This window comes from Triturus cristatus, chromosome 2_2 (assembly GCF_964204655.1).
Source record: "Triturus cristatus chromosome 2_2, aTriCri1.1, whole genome shotgun sequence".
Classification (NCBI taxonomy): domain Eukaryota; kingdom Metazoa; phylum Chordata; class Amphibia; order Caudata; family Salamandridae; genus Triturus; species Triturus cristatus.
In genome coordinates, this window is record NC_140582.1 from 527,262,346 (window position 1) to 527,285,101 (window position 22,756).

At 42.6% G+C, this 22,756-nt stretch overlaps 1 protein-coding gene across 1 annotated transcript in view; it reads right to left on the reverse strand.

Annotated features, from left to right (window-relative positions):
• The window catches only part of SH3D19 (SH3 domain containing 19), a 524,308-nt gene that overhangs the window by 124,467 nt on the left and 377,085 nt on the right, over positions 1 to 22,756 (reverse strand). Inside the window, exons 9-10 of the mRNA XM_085641658.1 lie at positions 17,542 to 17,660; positions 6,644 to 6,702 (exon numbers count right to left, since the gene is read on the reverse strand). Of these exons, the coding sequence (XP_085497784.1) occupies positions 6,644 to 6,702; positions 17,542 to 17,660 (178 nt within the window). The remainder of the gene's footprint in view (positions 1 to 6,643; positions 6,703 to 17,541; positions 17,661 to 22,756) is intronic.

The window sequence follows — 22,756 nt, forward strand, 5'->3', positions numbered from 1 at the left end:
GGTCACGATTTAAGTCTTGCGTACCCTGAACAAACCGGTGGCGCTTCTTGTTGAAATTTCTGGATCCCAGAAATTAATAAAGTTATGGTTCCAATGAAAGGTAGAGTACTCAATTTTGACTAAATGTGACACCTTGTTGTGATAAGAAATCTGTGTGATCCAAGTCACTGCTTTGACAACTTCAAATAAGTAAGATGATAAAGCAGTGAAATGTGACACCGCAGGACAAGAAAGGAGATCCTCTCGATTCACTCATGCACAAAACCAAAAAGCTTTCCTAATGCATCACAGCAAACACTCTGCCACCCATGCTCTCCCGGCAATGAAGCTTGCTACCAGTTCACAAATGCAGTGTAGCACCCCATATATTGACGCCCAAAGCACTATACAATGCTACAATAGAATGCAATTGTGCTCTGTTGCCGAAGCTACTAGAAGCCCTTCCTGAGGGGCTGTAGCCCAGTTTGTCTGTCCTTTTATTTGCCTATGTGTGGAGTTTTCCTCTCTTATATTGCCCTTACTCCTTCGTTGCCACTGCCCCACTCCCACCTTTACTTTACCAGGCTCTACTAAACCCTAAACTCCTGCTGCTCCATCCTGTCATGGTCACCCCCAGTGCAGGCCTTCTTTTGCTCTGGGACACACACACACAGTTTCTTTGAAGGAGCCATAACACGAAGTCTTGTTTCTCGCACCATTTAATGGAATGGTACAAGTGAGCGCAAGAACAGTTTATTTAACTACATGACGTTCCTGGCACAACAGGTGTGCACAGTGACAGTTCTTTAATTCAAAACTCTTATGTCTCGTTGATGGCACCTAAGAATTGAATGGGACCAGTAGTATGCACAATTCTAGTTTTTTTAATTCTATAACTCGAAGACCAGTTTCTAGCATCTCTAAATTTGAATTGCATTAAAACAATAAAGTGTGCACAAGAGCACTTCTTTCCTTAAGCCCTTCACTGGGTTTACATTGATTTGGGGTCTTGAGTTTCAGTGGCTTAAAGAAAAATAAGTATCAGTGTTTTGGGGAATTGAAGGCTCGTTTATGTAAAGGTACATGGCTACTCTGCATGCCACAAACCCCCATTTCTGCCCATCTGGCATAATTTTACTAATTTCACAGTATCTCTGCCTTGCTCATGCTGCAGTACATCCACCCAGCACCCCGCTGCCCCTCTGGCTAGGTTGGCGTGGCCTACATCTTTTGGCCTTAACTATATTTATATTATGCATGCCTATCTCTCACACCTCTTCCTCTACATACTGCCCAGTGGTGCGCCCCAAAACGAGATAAGAGCACCTCCCTGGTCACTCGCGTATGACACAAACGCTTTCCATGTAAAATCACAGCAAATACAACTCTCTGCCAGCATGCACTCTCCCATGATGTAGCTTTATCACCCATTCTTATGGGTGCTTTGCAGCCCCACCTAGAAGTACTTAGCACTATATAAATGCTACAATATTATACAATCTCATTCATAGGGAAGAATGTTTTATGGTGAGAAACATTACACCGTGAAGTAATTGTGTAGTTGTGTATTTGCAGCCAATGTTTTTAAAGCTGAAATATAATTTCTGATTACAAAACTATTGATAGCACGCAGATAAGGTTGCACAAGGTATTGTTTTCATTACTATGCAGTCTCAAGTTGTTTTTTGATAGAAATTCACAATGTTTTGATATCTTATATCTGAATCACCACTAAAAACCTGCTCGGATTACTTTAGGAGTACTTTTCAAGGTAAAAAAAATATTACTTAAGATTAAAAAACAGTTCTGACTTTAAAATGAACTATTACCCCAATCTGTGAGCTTTCTGAACAAATGCCAATGTTTTTAATGCTTCATTTAAATAACTCCTAAATGACTGCTGTTCCTTAAGAACAAAGATGCCACTGTTATTTTCAAACATACAAAGGTTATTTAGAAAGTTTAAAAAACGGATTCTTTAAAAATACTATGACTATTGAAAATGTATTGCTTTTCAAGTTGTAAAAATACTATATGAATTAATTAAAAATAGTATTCTTGTTTAAAAGCTGTTTATAAAGTGTTTAAAACTATAATGAATTTAAAACTGAAATGCTAATGATTGTTTTTCTAGTGCTGCATTTGAGGATCGTACTGTTTTAGAACTGTATCCTCCTGAGGCGGAAGCCGGGAGTAAGCTAGTTTGCTTTTAAACTTTGAGTGTCACATATACTATTGCTTTTTAAAAAAAACTGTTTACCTTGTTCCTGGGCACTAATTGGGGATCCAAGCTTGCCTTTGTCAGTGATTCGTGGCGGTTCTTGGCGCCGCTGCAGGACCTGCTTCGCACTCCTCGCACGCCATCACCGCTCGATCCCTCAGGCCACGCCCCCTTAGTGTGGACACGCCCCCTACCGAGACTATTTAAAGTCTCCGACCTCAAAACCAGTCAGAGAACTGTATCCTCCTGAGGCGGAAGCCGGGAGTAAGCTAGTTTGCTTTTAAAACTTTGAGTGTCACATATACTATTGCTTTTTAAAAAAACTGTTTACCTTGTTCCTGGGCACTAATTGGGGATCCAAGCTTGCCTTTGTCAGTGATTCGTGGCGGTTCTTGGCGCCGCTGCAGGACCTGCTTCGCACTCCTCGCACGCCATCACCGCTCGATCCCTCAGGCCACGCCCCCTTAGTGTGGACACGCCCCCTACCGAGACTATTTAAAGTCTCCGACCTCAAAACCAGTCAGAGAACTGTATCCTCCTGAGGCGGAAGCCGGGAGCAAGCTAGTTTGCTTTTAAACTTTGAGTGTCACATATACTATTGCTTTTTAAAAAAACTGTTTACCTTGTTCCTGGGCACTAATTGGGGATCCAAGCTTGCCTTTGTCAGTGATTCGTGGCGGTTCTTGGCGCCGCTGCAGGACCTGCTTCGCACTCCTCGCACGCCATCACCGCTCGATCCCTCAGGCCACGCCCCCTTAGTGTGGACACGCCTCCATTTACCCTCCCACCTCCCTTATAGTCATGTGCATCTTCCGGTCGCGCAGCGGACGCGCGCAGCGGGCGCGCCGCTGGCGCGAGGAAGGCGCGCCAAAGGCAAGCCCGTCTGCGCCCGTCCGCGCCCCGCCCGTGCCCAGTGCCACCCCCCCTGCACAAAAAATTATCTATTCAAGAGATGACTTATTAAAAATTAAACCAGACCCAACTTCCTGCACCAGATCCCTTGACCTGACCACTTGGTCTGGGGCCTGGACCTGCAGGTGCTGTAGTTACAGCCTTGGCATCAAAGCAAGTGATCAGCCACCCTTACAAGCTAGGAATCTAAGATGTGGACTGATCAATGTCAGGTCTATGGGAAAGCACGCCCCACATATATTTGATCTCATAATGGAGTATAAACTTGACTGTCTCTTTATGACGGAAACCTGGCTGACACCAAATAGTAACCCTGACATAACAAACTCCTTACCCCCAGGATATCTAATCTCTAGAGAGGATAGACCCTGTCAGAGGGGTGGAGGCATTGCTATTGTCTATCGCGACACCCTCAATTGCCAAACTTTCCTTATACCTGACCTCAAAGGGGCGGAAAATGTTGGCTTTGCTCTAAAATTACATGACTCTTTCACCTTTACAGGGGTCCTGATCTATCGACCACCTGGTTCACATACTGATTTCATTGATAGTATCGGTGAAGCTCTAGGCCACTTAGTCCTCAAATCAGCTAATTTCACCATCCTGGGAGACGTAAATATACATCTAGACGCCCACTTGGATAAGGCTACAATCTGCCTCACCGATACTATGAATGTACTCGGTCTAAAAACTCTTACCACCTCCGCCACTCACAAAGCGGGACATATACTCGACTGCATCTGCTCCAATATTGAAACGATTAAGGTAGATACCCCGCAAATACTAACTTGGACAGACCATAGATATATCCCGTTTGAATTCCCCGTAACATCGCATCCTCGGACTAAGAAATCCAACAACCACCCAGGGTCTGACATGAAAGGACCCCGCTGGAAAGAGCTGATAGGACAACCAGATCTCCTGATAAAAGCTGACACATTTAGACCGACTCTGTCGGGAGCCCCCGACAAAGACAGCCAGGCCTTTAAGGAATGGATCAACTCACTCATAAAGGACCAGGAGTCTACTCTTCCTTGTTTGAGGACCAGGAGAAAACAGAGACCTATCGCCCCGTGGTTCTCTCTCACTCTAAAAGAGGAACAACGGAAAGTTAGGGCTCTTGAACGAAAGTGGCGACTCAACTACACAGAGTACGACCAAGATATGTACAAAATCGCCCGTCGTCTATACCACAGGTCGATTAAAACGGCCAAAAGGGAATACTACAAGGAAGCCATCGATAATAGCAAGAACAAACAAAAAGAAATCTTTAATATTGTTAACACTTTCCTCAACCCCATAACTATGCAGAAAGTTATCCCCCCCTCACAGAGTCTCTGCAACACTATTGCAGACTACTTTGAGGGAAAAATCTTATCCTTGACCAAAGATTTCCCACAACCCCACAGTAATGAGGAGAACAAGGTCATTAATTCCGGACTAAAACTCAACACCTTTGCCTCCTTTCAACCGGTAAGCAAAGAAGAAACGCAGACAGAAATCCTTAAACTTACATCCGGATCTCCCTTTGATCCCTGCCCTCCGCTAGTGCTTCATTCACTAATAATGGTTGTTAACCCATTTATCAATAGCATCATAAACTCCTCACTCACCCTAGGTCTGGTCCCTGATGAATGGAAAATCGCAGCAGTCAAACCCCTGCAAAAAAAAGCACTACCGGACCCCGCTACCCTTACAAATCTCCGTCCGATCTCCCTACTCCCAGCCTTCTGTAAACTTACAGAGAAAGCTGTTAACAAACAACTTACTGCCTTTATGGAAAATAATAACATCTGGCATCCCAACCAGGCAGGCTTTAGAGCCCAACACTCCACAGAATCAGCCCTGATCTTTTCCTCCGAAACCCTCCGTGGAGCATTAGATCAGGGAAAGAAAGCAGTCCTGGTTCTATTAGACCTTTCCGCGGCGTTTGATACGGTGTCCCATGCCATTTTATTAGACCGACTAGCCGCGGCAGGAATTGTTGGAACCGCATTAGACTGGATAAAGAGCTTTCTTGTGAATAGAAGACAAGTTGTGGTCTTAGGACAGTACAGATCAGAGGAAAAGTTAGTAGGATCTGGAGTTCCTCAAGGATCCTGCTTAAGTCCCACACTTTTTAACATATACATGGCCCCGCTAATCACTCTTATCTCATCCTTTGGTATTGACACCATTGCATATGCAGATGATACCCAGCTCATCCTAATACTGGAAAATGATTCCCAAGAAGCCGAAAGAAGGCTCCAAAGCTGTCTTACCGCCACTTTCAGATGGATGAACTTGAATCATCTCAAGTGCAACACTGGGAAAACAGAAATCCTTCCCTTTGGTAAGGATAATTTCTTCAATCCCTCAGTATGGTGGCCGGACGATGCCATTGCTCCCCCTAGCACTGCCTCCTCAGTCCGTAACCTAGGGATCAAATTTGACCCCACCCTGAGTTTCAAACAGCAAGCCACAGCCGTAGCAGGGACCTGCTTCGGAATCATCAAAGGACTCAGGAAATTCTTCGACCTAATTCCCCTTCCTGCAAGGAAAACGGTCGCAGTAGCCCTTATCACCTCCCGCATCGACTATTGTAATAGCCTATATGCAGGGACTAACAAAGAAGTCCGCCATAAATTACAAATTGTACAGCATGCGGCTGCCAGATTAGTACTAGGATGGAAAAAGAGGACCTCAGCTACGGCAGCAATGAACCTTTTACACTGGCTGCCCATTAACAAAAGGGTGCTCTTTAAAATTCTACTGATCACCTTTAGGGCTTTCAATGGAAAGGGACCCAACTACATTCTAAAAATGTTTAAACATTATAACCCCATGCGATGCCTTAGGTCTCAAACGGCCAATCTTCTTACCATTCCTAAGTTCAGACTCAAGACTAAAGGAGGAAAATCTCTGGCAGTACTTGGGTCCAAGGCCTGGAACCTTCTTCCCTCCTCCCTCCGTCAAATCCCCACAGAAGCGACTTTCAGAAAGGCCCTCAAGACTTGGATTTTTGCTCTCCCTGAATGGCAGTGCAAAAATCTAGTCTAATTACCTTCCGCTTGTTTCATCATCAGGATCTGATTCTTCTCTATAGCGCAAAGATGCTCCCTGGAGTGCAACCTGCGCTTTATAAAAACCCCATTACATTACATTACATAATAGTGCGGCATTTTAACAACACCGAAGTGACTGAGCACTGTTCCTGTTAATATCATAGTTATTGTTGGGTAGATAAAAAGACAGGGCACTTTATTAATCCCTGGTTTTGATCTGAAACTTAATACTTTTTTGCATTTTAGGATTAAGAAACCAAAGAATCAAAGAGCCTAAACAGCAACAGCCTATGACAGACATTTTAATGGATCAAACTTTTTTTCTAAGATCTTTAATTGGTTTGACTTATTGCTGCCCTTTAACAAAAAGGTGGAAAGTAATCACGTTTATTTCCTACTATTTTAACTATCTCACATCAGCACTGAGAGATGCGTTGCTAAAATGTTCAAGAGCAAAACAAGCTGCAGGTACTTCACATGTGCTCACCTTGTTGGCAATGCCGGCAGGGCCCAGGCTCCCTCTGCCCAACTTGGCTTATCAGGCTCCTACAAAAACAGGAGTGTGACAGAGGGTCAAAGTCAAATGATAAAAGTTATAACTAAAGACAAAAGTACATTATACACTGCTTAGTCTAAGACAGGAACACAGCATGTTATGTTATATAGTAGAGGTTATTGCAGCATGCACTCTGCGCCCCAATGGCTGTTTCAAGGTGTGTGGGGGAGGTGTGGGGGCAAGCAGGGGTAGATGTGAGCCATTTTTAAGAGAAATGTCCTGCAGCTGAGCCTAATCACATGCTCTCTTAAATAACACGAATGTAAGATTATTCCTAAAGTATGTTCAAAAAGTAATTTCACAATATTTCTTCCGCTCTGTCAACTGAGCTGTCCGTGCAGGATGGCACTACATTTTAGGCCAGACGAGATCATGGGGAGACTTATGCCGCCACTAGGTCCAAGACCTCATCTTACACCTGGTAAGGACCAATATACTGTCCCTTACCCAGGGTAAAATATATCACAGACCACTATAAAACAGCTAAACCCGCCACTCTCTTCCAGCTGTGCCACTAGATACGTGTCGTCGGCTTACATCTGACATTTTAGATTGCAGGTCGTCATCACTGGAGCCAGAGGTAGCATTCATCCATTAAAGAGGAGCGAGGAAAGCGTGGAGCCATATGATACCATAAAATGTAAAGATTGAAGATCCGGTGGGGAGGGATATACCCAGACCTGATGAAATAAGTCAGCCGGAGAGCAGGCCTACCAAGATTTGGTCATCACTTTTGCAGCCTGCCCACGATCCATTGTTTCCAGCAGGATCTATTACTGCAGTGACGCAGGTAGCTGACCCATCCTTAAGGAGTAGTACTGCTGGCTACCCATGATCAGTTTGCCACTGCAGCTTAATTCGGATATTAAAGCATGCATGGAGTTAGAATAGTAAATACACACTTCATTAGGGTCAAAGGATGGGTCCTCATAATGATAGGTATGAAGTTGTCTGTGGGTGCGTGTGTGCACGTACTCACATACATTATTATTTCTGCTGGAGCCTGGAACCGTTATAGTTGCTGTACGAGGGCCAAAGTTATGTTAGGCTCATGATGTAGCAAGTGGGGAACCCAGATAAAAGGAAGACATTTCAGTATTTTAAACCCTTGTGTGCATTGGTTAGGCCAAGGAGAGCCAAAAAAAAAACTAAGAGAAGTGCAGAAAGAGCATTAGGTCGTACTTGAAGAGCAAACCTCAGAGAATGAGGCATTAATACAAAATACACTTAGTTATAAGCAAATCTGGAAGTTAGTATGCAGAGATCTTTTAATTGCGCTGGTGCCAGAACACATAAGCAGCTCACTGGCTAATCCCAGATCATAGGAAGTGCAATATGCAGTGCTCAAATACATCTATCCAGAAGGCAACATCCCATGCAGTACCCACATAACAGTGATTGACATTCTGATGAACACATTACAGCAGAGCAGACAAGCAAACAACTGACGCAGATTTGAGACAAATCATTGCTGTTGCCTGGAAGGTAGGAGAAGGGGTTCAAAATAAATGTCACTAAAACAATGCATGCAGCACATGGGAGGTAAATGGAATTCAGTTTCGGAGTTAGGTAATCTACAGGTAGCAGTCAAACACAGGAGTTATGAAGCAGGTAACAAATCACAGGTGAAGAGAACAGGCAAGAGAAGGGAGGCAGTTCAGAGACAGATACGAGGTGCAAACGAAGCACATCAGAGGAAAACTGAGGAGACTAGATGAGAGAGCTGGACAAAACGTACAGTGGTTGAGGCAGAAGAAGGCAATTCTAGACAAGGATTAATGTTTGCTACATGTGAGGTAGGGGGAACAGAATCGGAATACTGTCAGATCACCTGTAGTTAAAGAGTGCACAGTCACTGGAATCACGGCCTATTACTACCTAAACAGGATCAAACAGCTAAGGGCAACCATCAGAAGTAGGCCCTTTGCGGTCCTGACCATTTGGGTCACGTGGCTGATCCACTGGGCTGAAGAACCAAGTTGAACTGGTCGATGAGTCAACAGAAAGGATGAACAGTATCCTCCAAAAAGAAAAAAACCCACACACCCTGGCAAGATGACAGCCTTAACCTACTCCATTGTAATCACCAGGAGGTGGTGCCTGTGTAATTCGAAGCAAAATGAGTTACATGTACCTCAGATGGCAAACATTTTGGCAAGAAACAAGCTCACAAACACGTTCAGTGTGACAATACTACCCAGTAAAGCCGCCTTAGACCTGTAGCTCAGGTGGAAAAAGGACTCACAAATGTCAAGTCTAAATCGATCCTCCAGATAGCTTTGAATATACTCTTGGACTACCCCCCTTTATTAGAAATGGTGGGTTCTAGATCAAGTACAATACAGCGCTAAATGAAGATATGGATTGCCCCCCTAATTCGGCACATAGAAGAGCTTCTAGGATTCAACAGTTAAAAGTAGATTTCCCTAAATAAATATAACCTGTTGAACCGTAGCTATTTGGGGGCTTGGAAGGGAGACAGACCACTAGCGGGCACCATCTAGGAATAGGAACACAGAAGTAGGACCATAATCAATCACAGTCTACATCTGTGAAGGAGTGAATACTGGACAAAGCATCTGTGTGCACCTGGCCTTACACAATGCAAATTTCGTTTTTTTTAATAAACAATTTTATTGATTTTAAACAAAAATAAAAAATCTAAAAAAAGATCAGCAATACAATACAGCTCAGTAATGCTAAGAAGTCCCACATTTGTTTGGATGTCGAGCCATGGTAGCTCGCGACCCAGGGATGCCACAAGCGGTACATACATTCAATCAAGTAAAACGTAATCCGTCGATTTGACCCAACCATTTGCCCCAGACCTTACGGTGTTTAGCTGGACAGCCTAGGGCTTCATATAGGGGCTTTACCTGTGTTGCACACCAGTCCACTCCCCTATCCCCTGCGCCACTGGGTGGAGTGGGAAGTTTCCAGTTGGAAGCTATGTCTCGCAAATTTAGTTTTAGGAGCACATAAGTATTGAGGGTGGTGCAGAGTCTCGTTTAATGGAGGTATATTGGTTGTGTCAGGATGTGTGGGTCAGGTACTTCGCAAACATTAATGTTTTAAAGTATTCTGAGAGTTAAATAAGGGGTGGTGTACGATGCTGACCTAGCATGCATTCTAGGAGCTGATCTACAAATAAATTAGTTGAGTGCAAGTCAGTCTAGGAGCATAAAGAATAGGGTCTTTTGAGTAAAAAGGCTGCATTTCACTTGGGCATCCAGTGTTTCTAGGGGGCTTGGAAGGATGTCTTTGTATAGTCCAGTCCGGATATGTGCACAACAGTTTCCTTTCCATCATTTAGGACAGCATGAATTACAGCATGGGCCAAATACATATAGTTCTGATCTCTGGAAGCAAGGCATGTACGCTCAGTGTAATTTATAACCTGTCTCTCCTGTATGAAGCTGTATGAAGCTGTAAGGTATACTTAATCAAAGTGCCATCCTGGGGCCGTATCATACATTGTGCCCTGGGGGCGCTATGTGCGCCCCTGGAGCACAATGGTATTACAGAGGGGGCCGCAGACGCTTGTGCGGCCCCTTCTGTAATGCACATGTTGCACCAGCGCTATCATAAGAGGGTGCTCCCTCATTGGCATGGGGACCTAGCCTCATGCAAATGAAGAATTCACTTTGTCTCTAACACCTGTGCCATATTAAGGACGCGGGCGCTGAGGCAAACATGCTCATTAAAGGTGCCCTGAAAGAGTGCCACAAAAAGCAGGTGCACTTTCAGTGTGCCCCCTAAAGGCAGCTGAAAAAGAAGGTCCAATGGACCCCCGCACATTCCCTTGCAGGCGGTGCAGTCACTCACTGCACCTGCCTGCAAGGGGAGCTCGCTACCCTCTTGACAGTGCAGGCGAGTTGTCGTCTGCACTATTAAACACGGAGCAGCTTTCAAACAGCATCTCTGTATTTTACTTGAATGTACTGCTCTAAAGACAGCCGCACACTGGGCAGCATATTCTTTCTCATATGAAGCATTGTCCCTGTTTGCACCCGGGGCACCTATTGAAAGGTGCGCCGTAGTGCAAACCGGGAAAGTGCGTTGTATTCATAATACGGCCCCTGTTCTTTAAGATTTTAATAATTTATGCATATTATTTGAACTGTTTACTTCACTTTGGAAAAGTACTGAATAATGCACTGACTGGGGTCTCAAACTCATTAAAAAATGTCTTGGGAAGGCTGGGGACTCATATTCTACCCAACACCCCTGGAGAAGATCAGGTTAGCTAGCCAGAGTCCTTTGCTGCAGCTGTTCATGGACACTCTCCAGTAAATCGACAGGAACAACTGCAGCGTAGCAGCCAGTGCTCTTATCACTTTGCATACCTTGTTCCATCCCTCCTGGACACTCTACGAGCTAAGAGGCATTTATTGAGGCACTGAATTGATTAGTTTCGAGATGAATGGTTTCAATGGGCATGTTCTGGCGTGGAAACACAATGCCGAAGAACAGTTTCTAGCTCAGAAAAAAAGCAGTGGTCCAAAAAAAATAATAATATTAAAAAATACATTCATAAGTTTGGCCGCAGTCAGTTTACTTAGAGGTGTGAGCAACAATCCCGACTAGCACAAAAAAACCCTATATTCGGCAAAGAATGTATTGTTACAGTTTAGGACTATGAGGTATGGGAAATAAATATGTAGGGAAACCTTGGTTACAAAGCAATGGAGCACATAAAGGAGTGAGTTGGGATACAATGCAATGGGAGAGGGTGCAGGAGAGAGCGGCCACAATTAGGTACGCATAAAAGTGCAACAAGGACACACAGGTGACAGGTTTTAGTTCAAGTGGCTGTGCTCCAGCAAGGGAGGAAGGATGGTACACCTGCAAAAAGGGGATGGATGGGCAGCTGGTCGAAATGATGCATGTGGTGGGGTAGGTTCTAGTGAGAGGGGAGATGGGTTAAGAAATGATGAGTTAGAGAACACTCATCCAACGTATCTGGCAAATGGGAGGTTACACCTGAAATCATTTCTACATTTGAGGAGGTAGGGTGCCTGGCAGTTTTTGCCTGGGATGGAGTTCCAAACCCTTGGAATATAACAAGAGAGGCCTGCAATACAGTCCTTTTCTTTCTGCGCCTTCTCTATTTAAGCCTGAAATTATTTAATTATCATGAACATTGAAATCCTACGAGTAAGAAACATTTAGTAGTTGTGCTCTACATTTACCAGTCTCGTGAGCATTTGCTGCGAAAGAAAAAGGTGCAAAAGCTTCCTTGTGCTACCTGCTCAAAGGTTTATCCTGTATTAATCAACATGCCCATGCTCAGCTTTAGTACAAACCTTGGACATCACAATGCTTAATCACAAATCTAGCAATCAACACCTGCCAGGAGAGCTCTGCTGCTGTCATGATCTTGAGAGCAGATATCTACAATTGGACTCTCTGATTTAGACATGTTTGAGAACAAAACTCGGTGCCTACAGGGGCCAGTCCTGAGCACACAACTAAGCAGGGTAGTGAGACAAAAAAAATTGCACTTTTGTGATATTTCCTCATCACACCACGTTCTCTGTGGCAGATATCTGTATACTTGTCATACGCCTGCAATGTCCCCCTAGCAGGCCTCAGACTCCTCGACACCAACCAACTTAGAAACATATGAGTAAATCAACTGACTTAGTAAATCACATGCACTTAGAAGTAGACCAATGGCAACATGTTAAGCACTATACAAAAACCCTAAATGAGTGAGGGGATAAATATTTACTGTTTAGGGACATTGCGTTTGCAACGTTCATGGGACATATGCGTTTGTCTCACCCTTGTATGCATCTCGCCAGAGCACACCGCCTCAGGGCATATCATGCAGAACCAGACTTATTCAAACACACTCATGTTACCCTCCAGCAGAAAGGAGATAAATAACTCTAGAACACAAGGCGACACTATGTATCGTTTACTGCTGGCCGAACTTCCTTCATCACCACCTCCCAGAGAGTAGCTGGATATCAAGAATGTGTTCTGCGGTCCAGCATACGGAAGCCTACTAACAGTTTAATAACCTTCTATATCAGGCCGCTGGATGCCTCTTGTGTCAGTGTTCCATCAGAACCCACCCAGCACTTAGATACCTCCATATTAAGTGCTACACAAAACCTATTCAATTGATACAGGACATTTTCAATGTAGCAGCACTGGACAGTAACTGTTGTGATGACATCATCTAATTATAGCTAATTTCTCATTAGAATTATATGTGCTTATTTACATGAATCTTTTGCAACCGAAACAATAATGCTGAGCTGTACAGACCTTTGTTTTCCTGGCCAAACTAGGTCTCATCTAGGCCTGGACAAAATGTGTACTGCTGCTTTGTGATGACATGTTGTTCTCAAAGGACTCTGGAGGAATCCTTTAGTTACTTTTCAAGGTTCTTTTTGCTCGCTCACTGTAGTCTTTCCGTTGTTTATGTAGTCAGATTTGTTCTAACACCACTGATGACATTAGATCAGAAGGGACATATTATTCATTTAGGGAAATAGAGCTGGTGGCAATATACATGACGTTTTATAATGTTGGACTGAGATTTGACGATGTATTGTTATATTTACTCACCCAATGCTCACAGAGAGATTTCCATTGTAAAAGTCACTGTAAGAAAGACCTGTTTTGGGGGGTGAACCAGATTCGTTGGGCCTCTATTAGGGATGCAGCCAATTTTCTATTGGTTTCTGTACACTCTGGACTTAGTCTAATCTCCAATTATTGATTATTGTTTCTTCTACTCTAAATATTTAGAGCCTTTATGGATATGTCTATGTTCTATGACTGATCTATTGAGACTGGTATATTTTTGCACTTTTTGTTTTTAATAAACCTTCATGGTTTTCTAAATGATTTCAAAATCCCCCTTTTTAAGTCAATCCTATTTACTGGCTTATTTTGAATCTTATCTTTAGGGACACATTGCCTCATCTATTCTGGAGGACAACACTGCCTCCAACCCTGCATTGGTGCAACGAGTATCCCGTGGATTATCTGAGAGATAGCACAGACCGTCTCAACAGAAAAATTAACTGACGTAACAGAACTGCCTGCATAGTGTGCAGATGCAATTTTCAGGCATGCCACAACCTGAAGCTTGACCCAGAATCTTCAGGTTTTAATAGATGTTGGATCAACTATACCCATAGGCATGGACAGTTTAGGTAAACGATCTAGTAGATGACACCGAAGGACAAAAATAGATGGATAAAATAAACATTAAATCCTAAAAAGCTTCCAAAAAGGGGTACTTGCATTTCTGTCTTTAAAGGACCTAACCTGGTAGTTTGGGCTAGGCTGTGCCTGTTGGTGCAGGAAGAAGACGGATGTGCATGTAGTTGCTCCTATTTGGAGTGGCATAGTGGTGAAAACCAAACCGATATGTGCACGGAGCAATTACTAGTGGTCGAGATTAACTCAGGAATTCAAACCATCACTTTTTTGTTTTAGCTAATCTTTTTTGCAACAAATTATTATAATAGCAAAAGCGCTCATTGTGTAGGTTCTGCTACCATTGGCTTGACGAGGGCCCCACATATGTGTGCAATTCACATTTAAAAAATGCCTGTTAAATTTATTAAATCCTAACTTATATTAAGTATATTTAAATGCTCACATGTTGTGCTGCAAAACTTTTCAATTAGAGAGCAAATCACTGAAGGACATATCGCAGGAAAGGATGTAAAAGAAATATGGCTTGTGTGTGCCGATTGGTGAATCGAAACCAGTCTATATTTTCTGACGTGTGTTAATCAGAGATCATTGATGGGATTGTGTCCGAGCTGATATTAAAACTGACAAGACAGTTTTCCATCAGAAATGGATTAAGAGGCAATGCATGTTTTAGTTGTATATGATAAAGAAACATACACTGGATGCAAATGATTTCTTAACTCCAGATTATGTAAAAAGCAACCCCGAAGTCTCATCCAAAAGCAACTTTGGGTTGAGAGAAATGTTTCTATTGGATAGGAAAAGAAATGTTCTGGGTTTTTGCAAACTTATTAAGCTCATATAAAGACAAGTACGCTGTACGTATGCTTGTACTGGAACCTATGTAGTGAAACCCTAGTTAAAAAGCAGGGGTGCTGCTGGATACAGCTCTGGTGGCGGAGAACGATTCAAGATTGCATCCAAAGAGGGGGAGTAAGGAAATTATGAGGGAGATCTGTTCACAGTATGTATCCAGGCACAGAGGGAGCACAGAGTTTCCTCATTAGTGGTGGATGAGGTATACCTTGAGCTGGCAGAGGAAAGGAAAATGACTGATATGCAGTGCCATACTATTGCAGATTCGGAGTATGAAGTCTGGAAAGGTTGGTTGTCTGGTCTTTTCCTTTTGGTACTTCTTGAATCAAAGTCTAGCAACATCTTGGCACTGTATGTTGAGCTTCTATCCGGAGATATTGATTATGCTTGGTAGTTATTGTAGGTAGGGTGTTATAGCATCGGTTGCCTTGTAGGTGACCCATTTGTTCTTGCAGACGAGGGTCAGCACGAGGGGTCTGAACAGATCCTTAGGGCACTTAACAAACCATCAATTGATGCTGGGATTTGAAGATCGCCAGCTGGATAACCTGATAATAGACGAGCATGTGCAGAAGAAGTACTTTGTTGTTAAATCCTATGCGCAATGGCACAATGCTGATCAGGCTTTGTTGGTCAATGGTATCTAAAGCTGTAGAGTGTAGAAGTAGGAGACAAGGGTCACTTCTGTCCATTTTAAAGAGGTGGTCCCCATGACCAAGACTGGTGATGTGTCAGTGCCATTGCTTGGTAAGAAACCAGATTGGAAGAAATGGCAGAGAATGTTTACATTAAACCTTGCCCTTTCTCCTTTGAATTCTGAACTTGGTCGACATTGCTCTTTTCTGTACCAGCTGTGGCATGGGCAGGAGGAACATAAACCATATTCAGCAGAATGAATCGAGAAAAGCTAAGGGCTAACTTTAGCAACTGTAACAGCAAGCAAACACCATGTAAATCAGAACAGGAAACCAGACTGTGTTTTTACTGTTACAGCAAACAAAAACAAAAAGAAATCTGCCAAACATTAATGAGACAATCTGCTGCAACTAGATATAGGTTTGGGAGGGACAGGGGAGCACTAGAAGGGACTTGGCTTCAAAGAGCACAAAGATTAAGACTTGATGTTCCATTGAGTTTCCAAACTCTGGTAAAAGTTTGAAAGTTCAATTCAGAATGCAACAGACGTATTTGTATTCATCTGGAGTTCTCTTTTATTGCTTATTCTTTTTGTTAACGCCCTTCTTGGATTTTTTACATGTTTGCATTTTATTAGCAGTAACAGGTTTCCAAAAAATATACAGTCAAGTCTTTTTAGTCATTAGCTAGACACCTATACATAGGGGAAATTAGGAGTACTGTGCCAAGACTAGGATAAAAGATCATGGACTGTCTTGGGCGGGAGGGACTCTTTAATTTACCATTCAAGTCTATTCTGCCCATAAAGCCCCAAAGTACTGAAAATTATTGCCTAACATCAGATTTCATCACAACTAGAACTCAAAACATTCTTCATTGAGAGACAAATATGACATCATCCTACAACGCAACCCTTATGACACCAAAAATATAGCCAAGAGTGAGTCTGCATTTGTGAAAGAATAAGAAAATTCAGAGCTGTGTCTCTAGTATCTGTGTGTAACTGCAGTATGTACACTAATAGAAAAGCAAAAAATGTAAGCAATCTCTGAGAAACAAAACACAAACAATTTAGCGGGTTAACAAACCAACAAATGAAGTATGCCAAAAACAATAGAAAAAAACTAGAACAGCTGAAAAAACAGGTTTTAAAAAAGAAAAGTATATTGTGGACCTTACACTGAATATGGTTAGGTAACAGTTTTAAACTGAAGTTTGGAGAGGATGTCAATTGTTCAGATATTTTGGGAAAAGGCTAATGGGCGGTAGAAAATGCTTGGTAAACTCATCTTCCTGAAGAAATTCTCAAAACGTTTCAAAGAGACTGCCCTCCCCACTTTAAGTCACAGTCTACTACAGATGCACCTATATAGAGGGAGAGATTGGGAGTGAGAAAGAGATATCCTGTGCTTTGAGTAGGTGTCACACTCTGTGTACAGTTCCAACTATAGTAGTTTGTACTTGAAAACACATTCATATATGGTTAGATAACTGGTTGCTAGTGCTATTCATGTGGGGGGATGCAACAAACTTTAAATATGGAATGAGGCTAGACCACCAAAATCTAAGCCACTAGCAAATCCTGCAACAATGGCTTATTTGCTGCACGCTCTTCTGATGACAAACCAAAACATCCTCTATACTCACCTGACAAAATTCTGATTCACCACAGGTCTGGAGCAAAAGAGTCAGTAGCTCGGTCCAAAATTTCTGGCAAGCAAGCTGGCATTTAATATACATCCTCACTCTATAGCATAAAATGACAAGCTATGTGATTATGTTCTAGTATGCTCTCTCACCTTAATTTATGGACCTCCAAATACTGACAAAGAATAGATCTAACACTATAACGTGTCAAAAACTATGCCTCTGACACCTGGGGTTGGCCACCTGCCTATGAGTTATCAGGTTAAAGTCATTGGATGCATCTTTTGAAATAGAGTCTAACCCATACTTCTTTCATCCCATCACATCAATATCAAATTACAGACATTACTTCATGTGCCAAATATTCAGGAAATGCAATTGTCTTCTAAAAGAGATTGGCATAAAATAGCAAAACCCACAAATAACAAAAAGGTGCTTTCCTAGGTAACCTGCACTTGTCTGCAGATAAAGAAACATATACCTCAAATTTTTGTGTTGTGTCTTACCCGATTTTCCATTCCCATTCGTCCTGAATTACTAGACTTCTCATCTGCATCATTATAAAAGATACCAATGGGTTTTTCTGAGGGAAGTGGTGGAGGATACTGAAGATCTTCTGACAAAGCTGGAAAGGCAAAATTGAAAACCGGTTACCATCAAATCAATGATTTGAAGATTGGAAGAAATTCACTTAGAGAGAAAGGTTAATTGCACAGATTCTGTCATTCATTTACCCAAGGAAGGTAAAGGCAGGGGTCGTAACTAGCTTATACCCACGAAAGAGAGACAAGCTGTGAAAAAGTGGCTGGGTAGGTCAGCAAGTGTTTTCAACATTTTGGACCCCTATTTCTGATAGTTCAGAACAAATGGGAGAGCTAGTAGGACACATTCTGATAAAACACTCCAATTGTCAATGTTTACAAATACAGGGCACACACATTGCAGATCAAGGTGCTTCTACTCATTTCGATGCATGCTGCAATTTCATACTGAACTTAGTCCCAGTTCTGTCTTTGCTTTCAAAATACCTTCAATCATTTTCTACCGTATATCTTTTTTTAAATCAATTTTCTTTACCATTTCTGTTTGATGTGGTTAAATCCATCTAGTGTTACTTTTAAGAAAAGAAACATGCCACTTTGCTTCTTATGCAGCCTCCCTGACAAGTCTAATCTCTTACCCCCTACATATTTGAACATCTCTAACACATTCTTACTTTATCATTTAAGTCATGTTTATCCAATATCTATGGACTGCCAAGAAGCTCACTACTCGTTTGCAGCCCTGCAACACAAATCTGCCTGTGGCAATTAAAGTACCACAATGCTGTATGACATGCATTGTAAATTCAGCCAACACTGTCACCGGATCTCTTGGACGTTGCGGACAGTAAGCTGAAAGAAACATAAGGCAGCACCACCCTGAGTTCACTTTACCAATTCATAACTACAGGCTGCAATGCAGCACAGTCATCGATTCAGGAAAGAATGGGAGGGAAAAACTGAGAAGTGAAGTTACCATCTCTCTATGCCGATTTGTGACTGCGGTGCTTCTCAGGTTTAAACGTGGGCCAGAGCTGAATGGTGCCTCAGTTTACTTTCATTTTTAGTTTGTTCTCGGAATCTCAGTACATGACCACGTCTTTCACACATGCACACTCTATGACAGAGATGCTTGCCATTACCTACATATGAAAAAGCACATTTAATTTACAAGTGGGTTAAGTTAGATGCTATCTTTAAAACTAGGCAAAAGTAGTTTCGAACTGTCCTGTTCTGTTTCCTTCTTTTTGTCTTTAATGCTACATGTTGGCCCAGCACACATGTAGGCAGCAGCGGCTCCTCTGCTAAGGAGGAGGAGTGCCGCCCCACTGCATTTTGAGCTGTGGAAAAAGGAAAAATAAAATGACAATAGCACTATGTTATTATCATTTTATTTTTCTGTTGTCAGGCAGGTTTGCGGGGCTTGGCTGTGTCACAGCCAGCAGGAGATGAGTGGTGGGCACTTAAGTGTGCTTGACAGTTTGGCCTTCCATCTTGGGCCGGCTAAACAGTCATGCGCACCTTGCATGTTCCTCACCAGGCTGTAATACATAGCATGGGGAGGAACATGCACAGGCTCCCACTGCCTGTCTAAATGCCGGACCACAGCACTCAGACCAATCACAACGCTGCATTGCAGAGTTGTGATTAGCTTAGGGGAGCCTGGGGGTGCTTGCTGCTTCAAGCGGGAACAGAGGAGGAAAAGGCAGATATTTAGTATTATCCCGATTTCGTTATTACCCACTTATTTTTTTTACCATGTTATTGTATTGTACTGTAATTGCACTTATAATGCGCTTACTACCCCTGACGAGGTGTCGAAGCACTTTTTTGGCGAGTAGCATGCTACTCTGGAACCCATTAAGGATTAGTGTGAAATGAAAGTAATTTGAGTGGTGGATATGTTATTCAGCTATTTGGATAGAGAAGGGTAGTGGAGGGATAGAAGAGGGAAAAAGGTTTGCATTTATATAGTCCTTGCTACCCCTGATGAAGGGTTGAAGCGCGAGTAGCACGCTACTTTGGAACTCAAAGGATTAGTGGTGAATTACGAAATTTGAGAAGTGGACAAGTCTGTTATTTTGCTTGAAAAGGATAGTGGAGGGATAGAAGAGTGATGGATTTAGACTTTTTTTGTTTTTGTTTAGGAGGTCATAGCAGTAGGAGGAGTCATGGGATGAGTAAAAAGGGATGTGGAGTGGAAGAGTCAATGGGAAGAGTTTAGAAAGGCTTGTTTTGGGGGATCGTTATAGTAAGAGGTGCCAGATTACGTAAGGCAGGGTAGAGTAGGGGAGTGTCTAGAAAGGGTTATTTTGGGGATCATACTAGTGGTATGCGGTTTGGAATGAAAGAGTGGATGGAGGGAATTACTGATCGATGTATAGGTTGAGAAATATGGTAGTGGAATGGAAAGAGTAGTAGAAAGAGGTTAAAGAGGAGTCAGAGTTGAGGTAGAAGATATATTGAGAGAGGCATAGGGTGAGAAATAGGGTAGTGCATTGGATATGCTGAATTAGAAGAAAATAATAAATATATAGAACCACAAGCACATGGAAAGTATATAGATGCATAAAGCAAGTAAGTATATGTAGATTAAGGATATTGATAGAGGTGTAGGGTGAGAAATAGGGTAGTGCATTGAATATGCTTTTTTTTTTTGAGAAAAGTAATAAATATATAGATCCAAGTACATGGAAGGTATATGGATGCATAAAGGAAGTAAGTATATGTAGATTAAAGATGCATTAGATAAACTCTGGTTTTCAAGTGTTGTACTTAAAATGTGATTTTTTTAAAACAATTATTCTACATGTTTATATAAAGCAATACACATATATAGGTACATATCTAAAGTACAAATAAACGCTTATATACAGATGGATATGCTGTATATTTCTGTTTGCATACAGTGCTTGTGTGGGGAAGAGCCAATTCTTGAGTAGTTTTCTGAAGATAAGTTTGTCAGTGAATCTTATGTTGGGGGTAAAGAGTTCCATAGTTTGGCTGCTTGAACAGAGAAGGATGTGCCACACATGGTTGTTTTCTTGTATCTTGGGATTTTGAGGGGAGGTGCCACTTTAGAGCGGAGGTTCCTTTGTTGAATGTGTTTGGTGGTTTTATTCCTGATGAAGAGTGGTCCCATTCCATGTATTGCTTTGTGGGTGATACAAAGTAGCTTGAATGTTGATCTTCTGGCAACCGGTAACCAATGCAGGGCTTTCAAGTCAGGTGAGATGTGGTCTCGGGTCATAATGTTTCCAATGGCCAAACGTTGAGTATTTTCGTTTTGGAAGCATTCAATTTGAGATGTCTCTAAGTCATTCATTGATCCACGGCTCTGAGACAACTGAAAATTGGCGAGTTTTCAATGTCTTTGGGGCATTCCAGTTGAAGGAGTATTTGTGTGTCATCTGCATAGTTATAGCACGTGAGGTGAAATTGATTGATCAGTACCAGTAATAACTTAATTGTTGAAAAGCATGGGTGAGATGAGAGCCTTGAGGGACCGTTGCTTTTGTGGAGTATGGTTTAGACGAGAACGGTGGGGTATGGATGACATTAGTTCAATTTCAAAGGTAGGACGAGATCCAGTCTAGAGCAGTCCCCTCTATGCAGGCTTTGTAGAGTCTTTGTATCAGAGTGTCATGGTTAACAGTGCCAAAGGCAGCAGAGAGGTCCAAGAGGAGTAGCGCAGCAACCCCGCTGCGGTCAGCTGTGTTCTTCAGGTCATCCCAGATGGTAAGGAGGGCAGATTCTGTGCCTCTTCCCGGACGGAATCCTGTTTGGAAGTCTGAAAGTATGGCATTCTCTTCAATGAATTGTGACATCTGGGCAAACGCTGCTCTTTCTATAGTTTGCCCAGGAAAGGTCCATTTGAAATGGGTCTGTAGTTGTAAGGGTTCAGTGGGTCCAAGTCTTTTACTACTTAGAAGCATTTTAATTTACTTATTTGAATTTCCTAGGATGCAAATAAGAGTCTCTTTCACTTGGAAACCTTCACTCCATGGAATATCTGTTATAATACATGCCTTTACAACGCATGTAATTCAATGCGTTGACCTTTACAATGCATTGATTTACATGGTTGTATATTTACTACGCATTTGTAGTTGCAAAGGCTGTTATATGTATGTATATATTAAAGTAGGTAGTTATAGTTAGAACCAACTTTTCCCATAGACAAAGCATTTTATGTTTTGAAATGAAATGAAATGAAAAGAGGAATTTAATAAAGCGCACTGCGGCCAAGCGGCTTCCTGGCGCTGAGGACTCATCCATGCTCACAGAAAAACCCAGAAGGACTAACCAGGGAAAGCCTGAGAGAACAGGAAAGTTTTAAGGGCCTTGCGGAAGTGAGTGTAGATGGGGATGGAGCTAATGGGAAGGGGGAGACTGTTCCAAATCCGGGGGGCCAAAACCGAAAACCGGGTGCCCCCAGTACGAGATTTGCGAAAACGGGGAGTGTGAAGCAGAGACAGTGATGAGGAACGAAGAGTTCGACTGGGGACGTGAGAAGTGATGAGGGAGTTGATTAAGTGTGGGGCGGAACGATGATGAGCCCGAAAAGCCAGGCAGGCGAGTTTGAAAGAGGATCTAAAAAGTACAGGGAGCCAGTGAAGGGACCTAAGTACAGATGTGATGTGAGAAGATTTAGGTAGGTGGAAAATAAGACGGGCCGCCTGATTTTGAATGGCCTGAAGACGGCGGGTTTCATAGGCAGGGATGCCAACATACAGGCCATTCCCATAGTCAAGGCGGGAGATGATTAAAGCGATGACTATGGTTTTAAGGGCATCAACCGAAAAAACCCGAGAGATCTTACGAATAATACGAAGGGAAAGGAAACACGAAGAAACAGAGCTGATTTGTGAGTGCATGGACAGGTCATGGCTGATCTTGATGCCCAAGGTCCGAACGGAAGACACCGGTACCGGAGGGGGACCAAAGGAAAGGGGCCAATGAACAGGGGACCAAGGAATGGAAGGACCACCGGTGAGGACAAGCTCCGTTTTGTCCGGATTGAGCTTCAGATGATTGGAGCTCATCCACTGAGAAATTAAGACTAAAGTGGAGCAGAACTTAGGGAGGGAAACAAGAGGAGATGAAAGATCAAAGACGAGCTGGAGGTCATCGGCGTAGTTATACACAGAGAACCCCAGCTCGAGAAGAGAGGAAACAA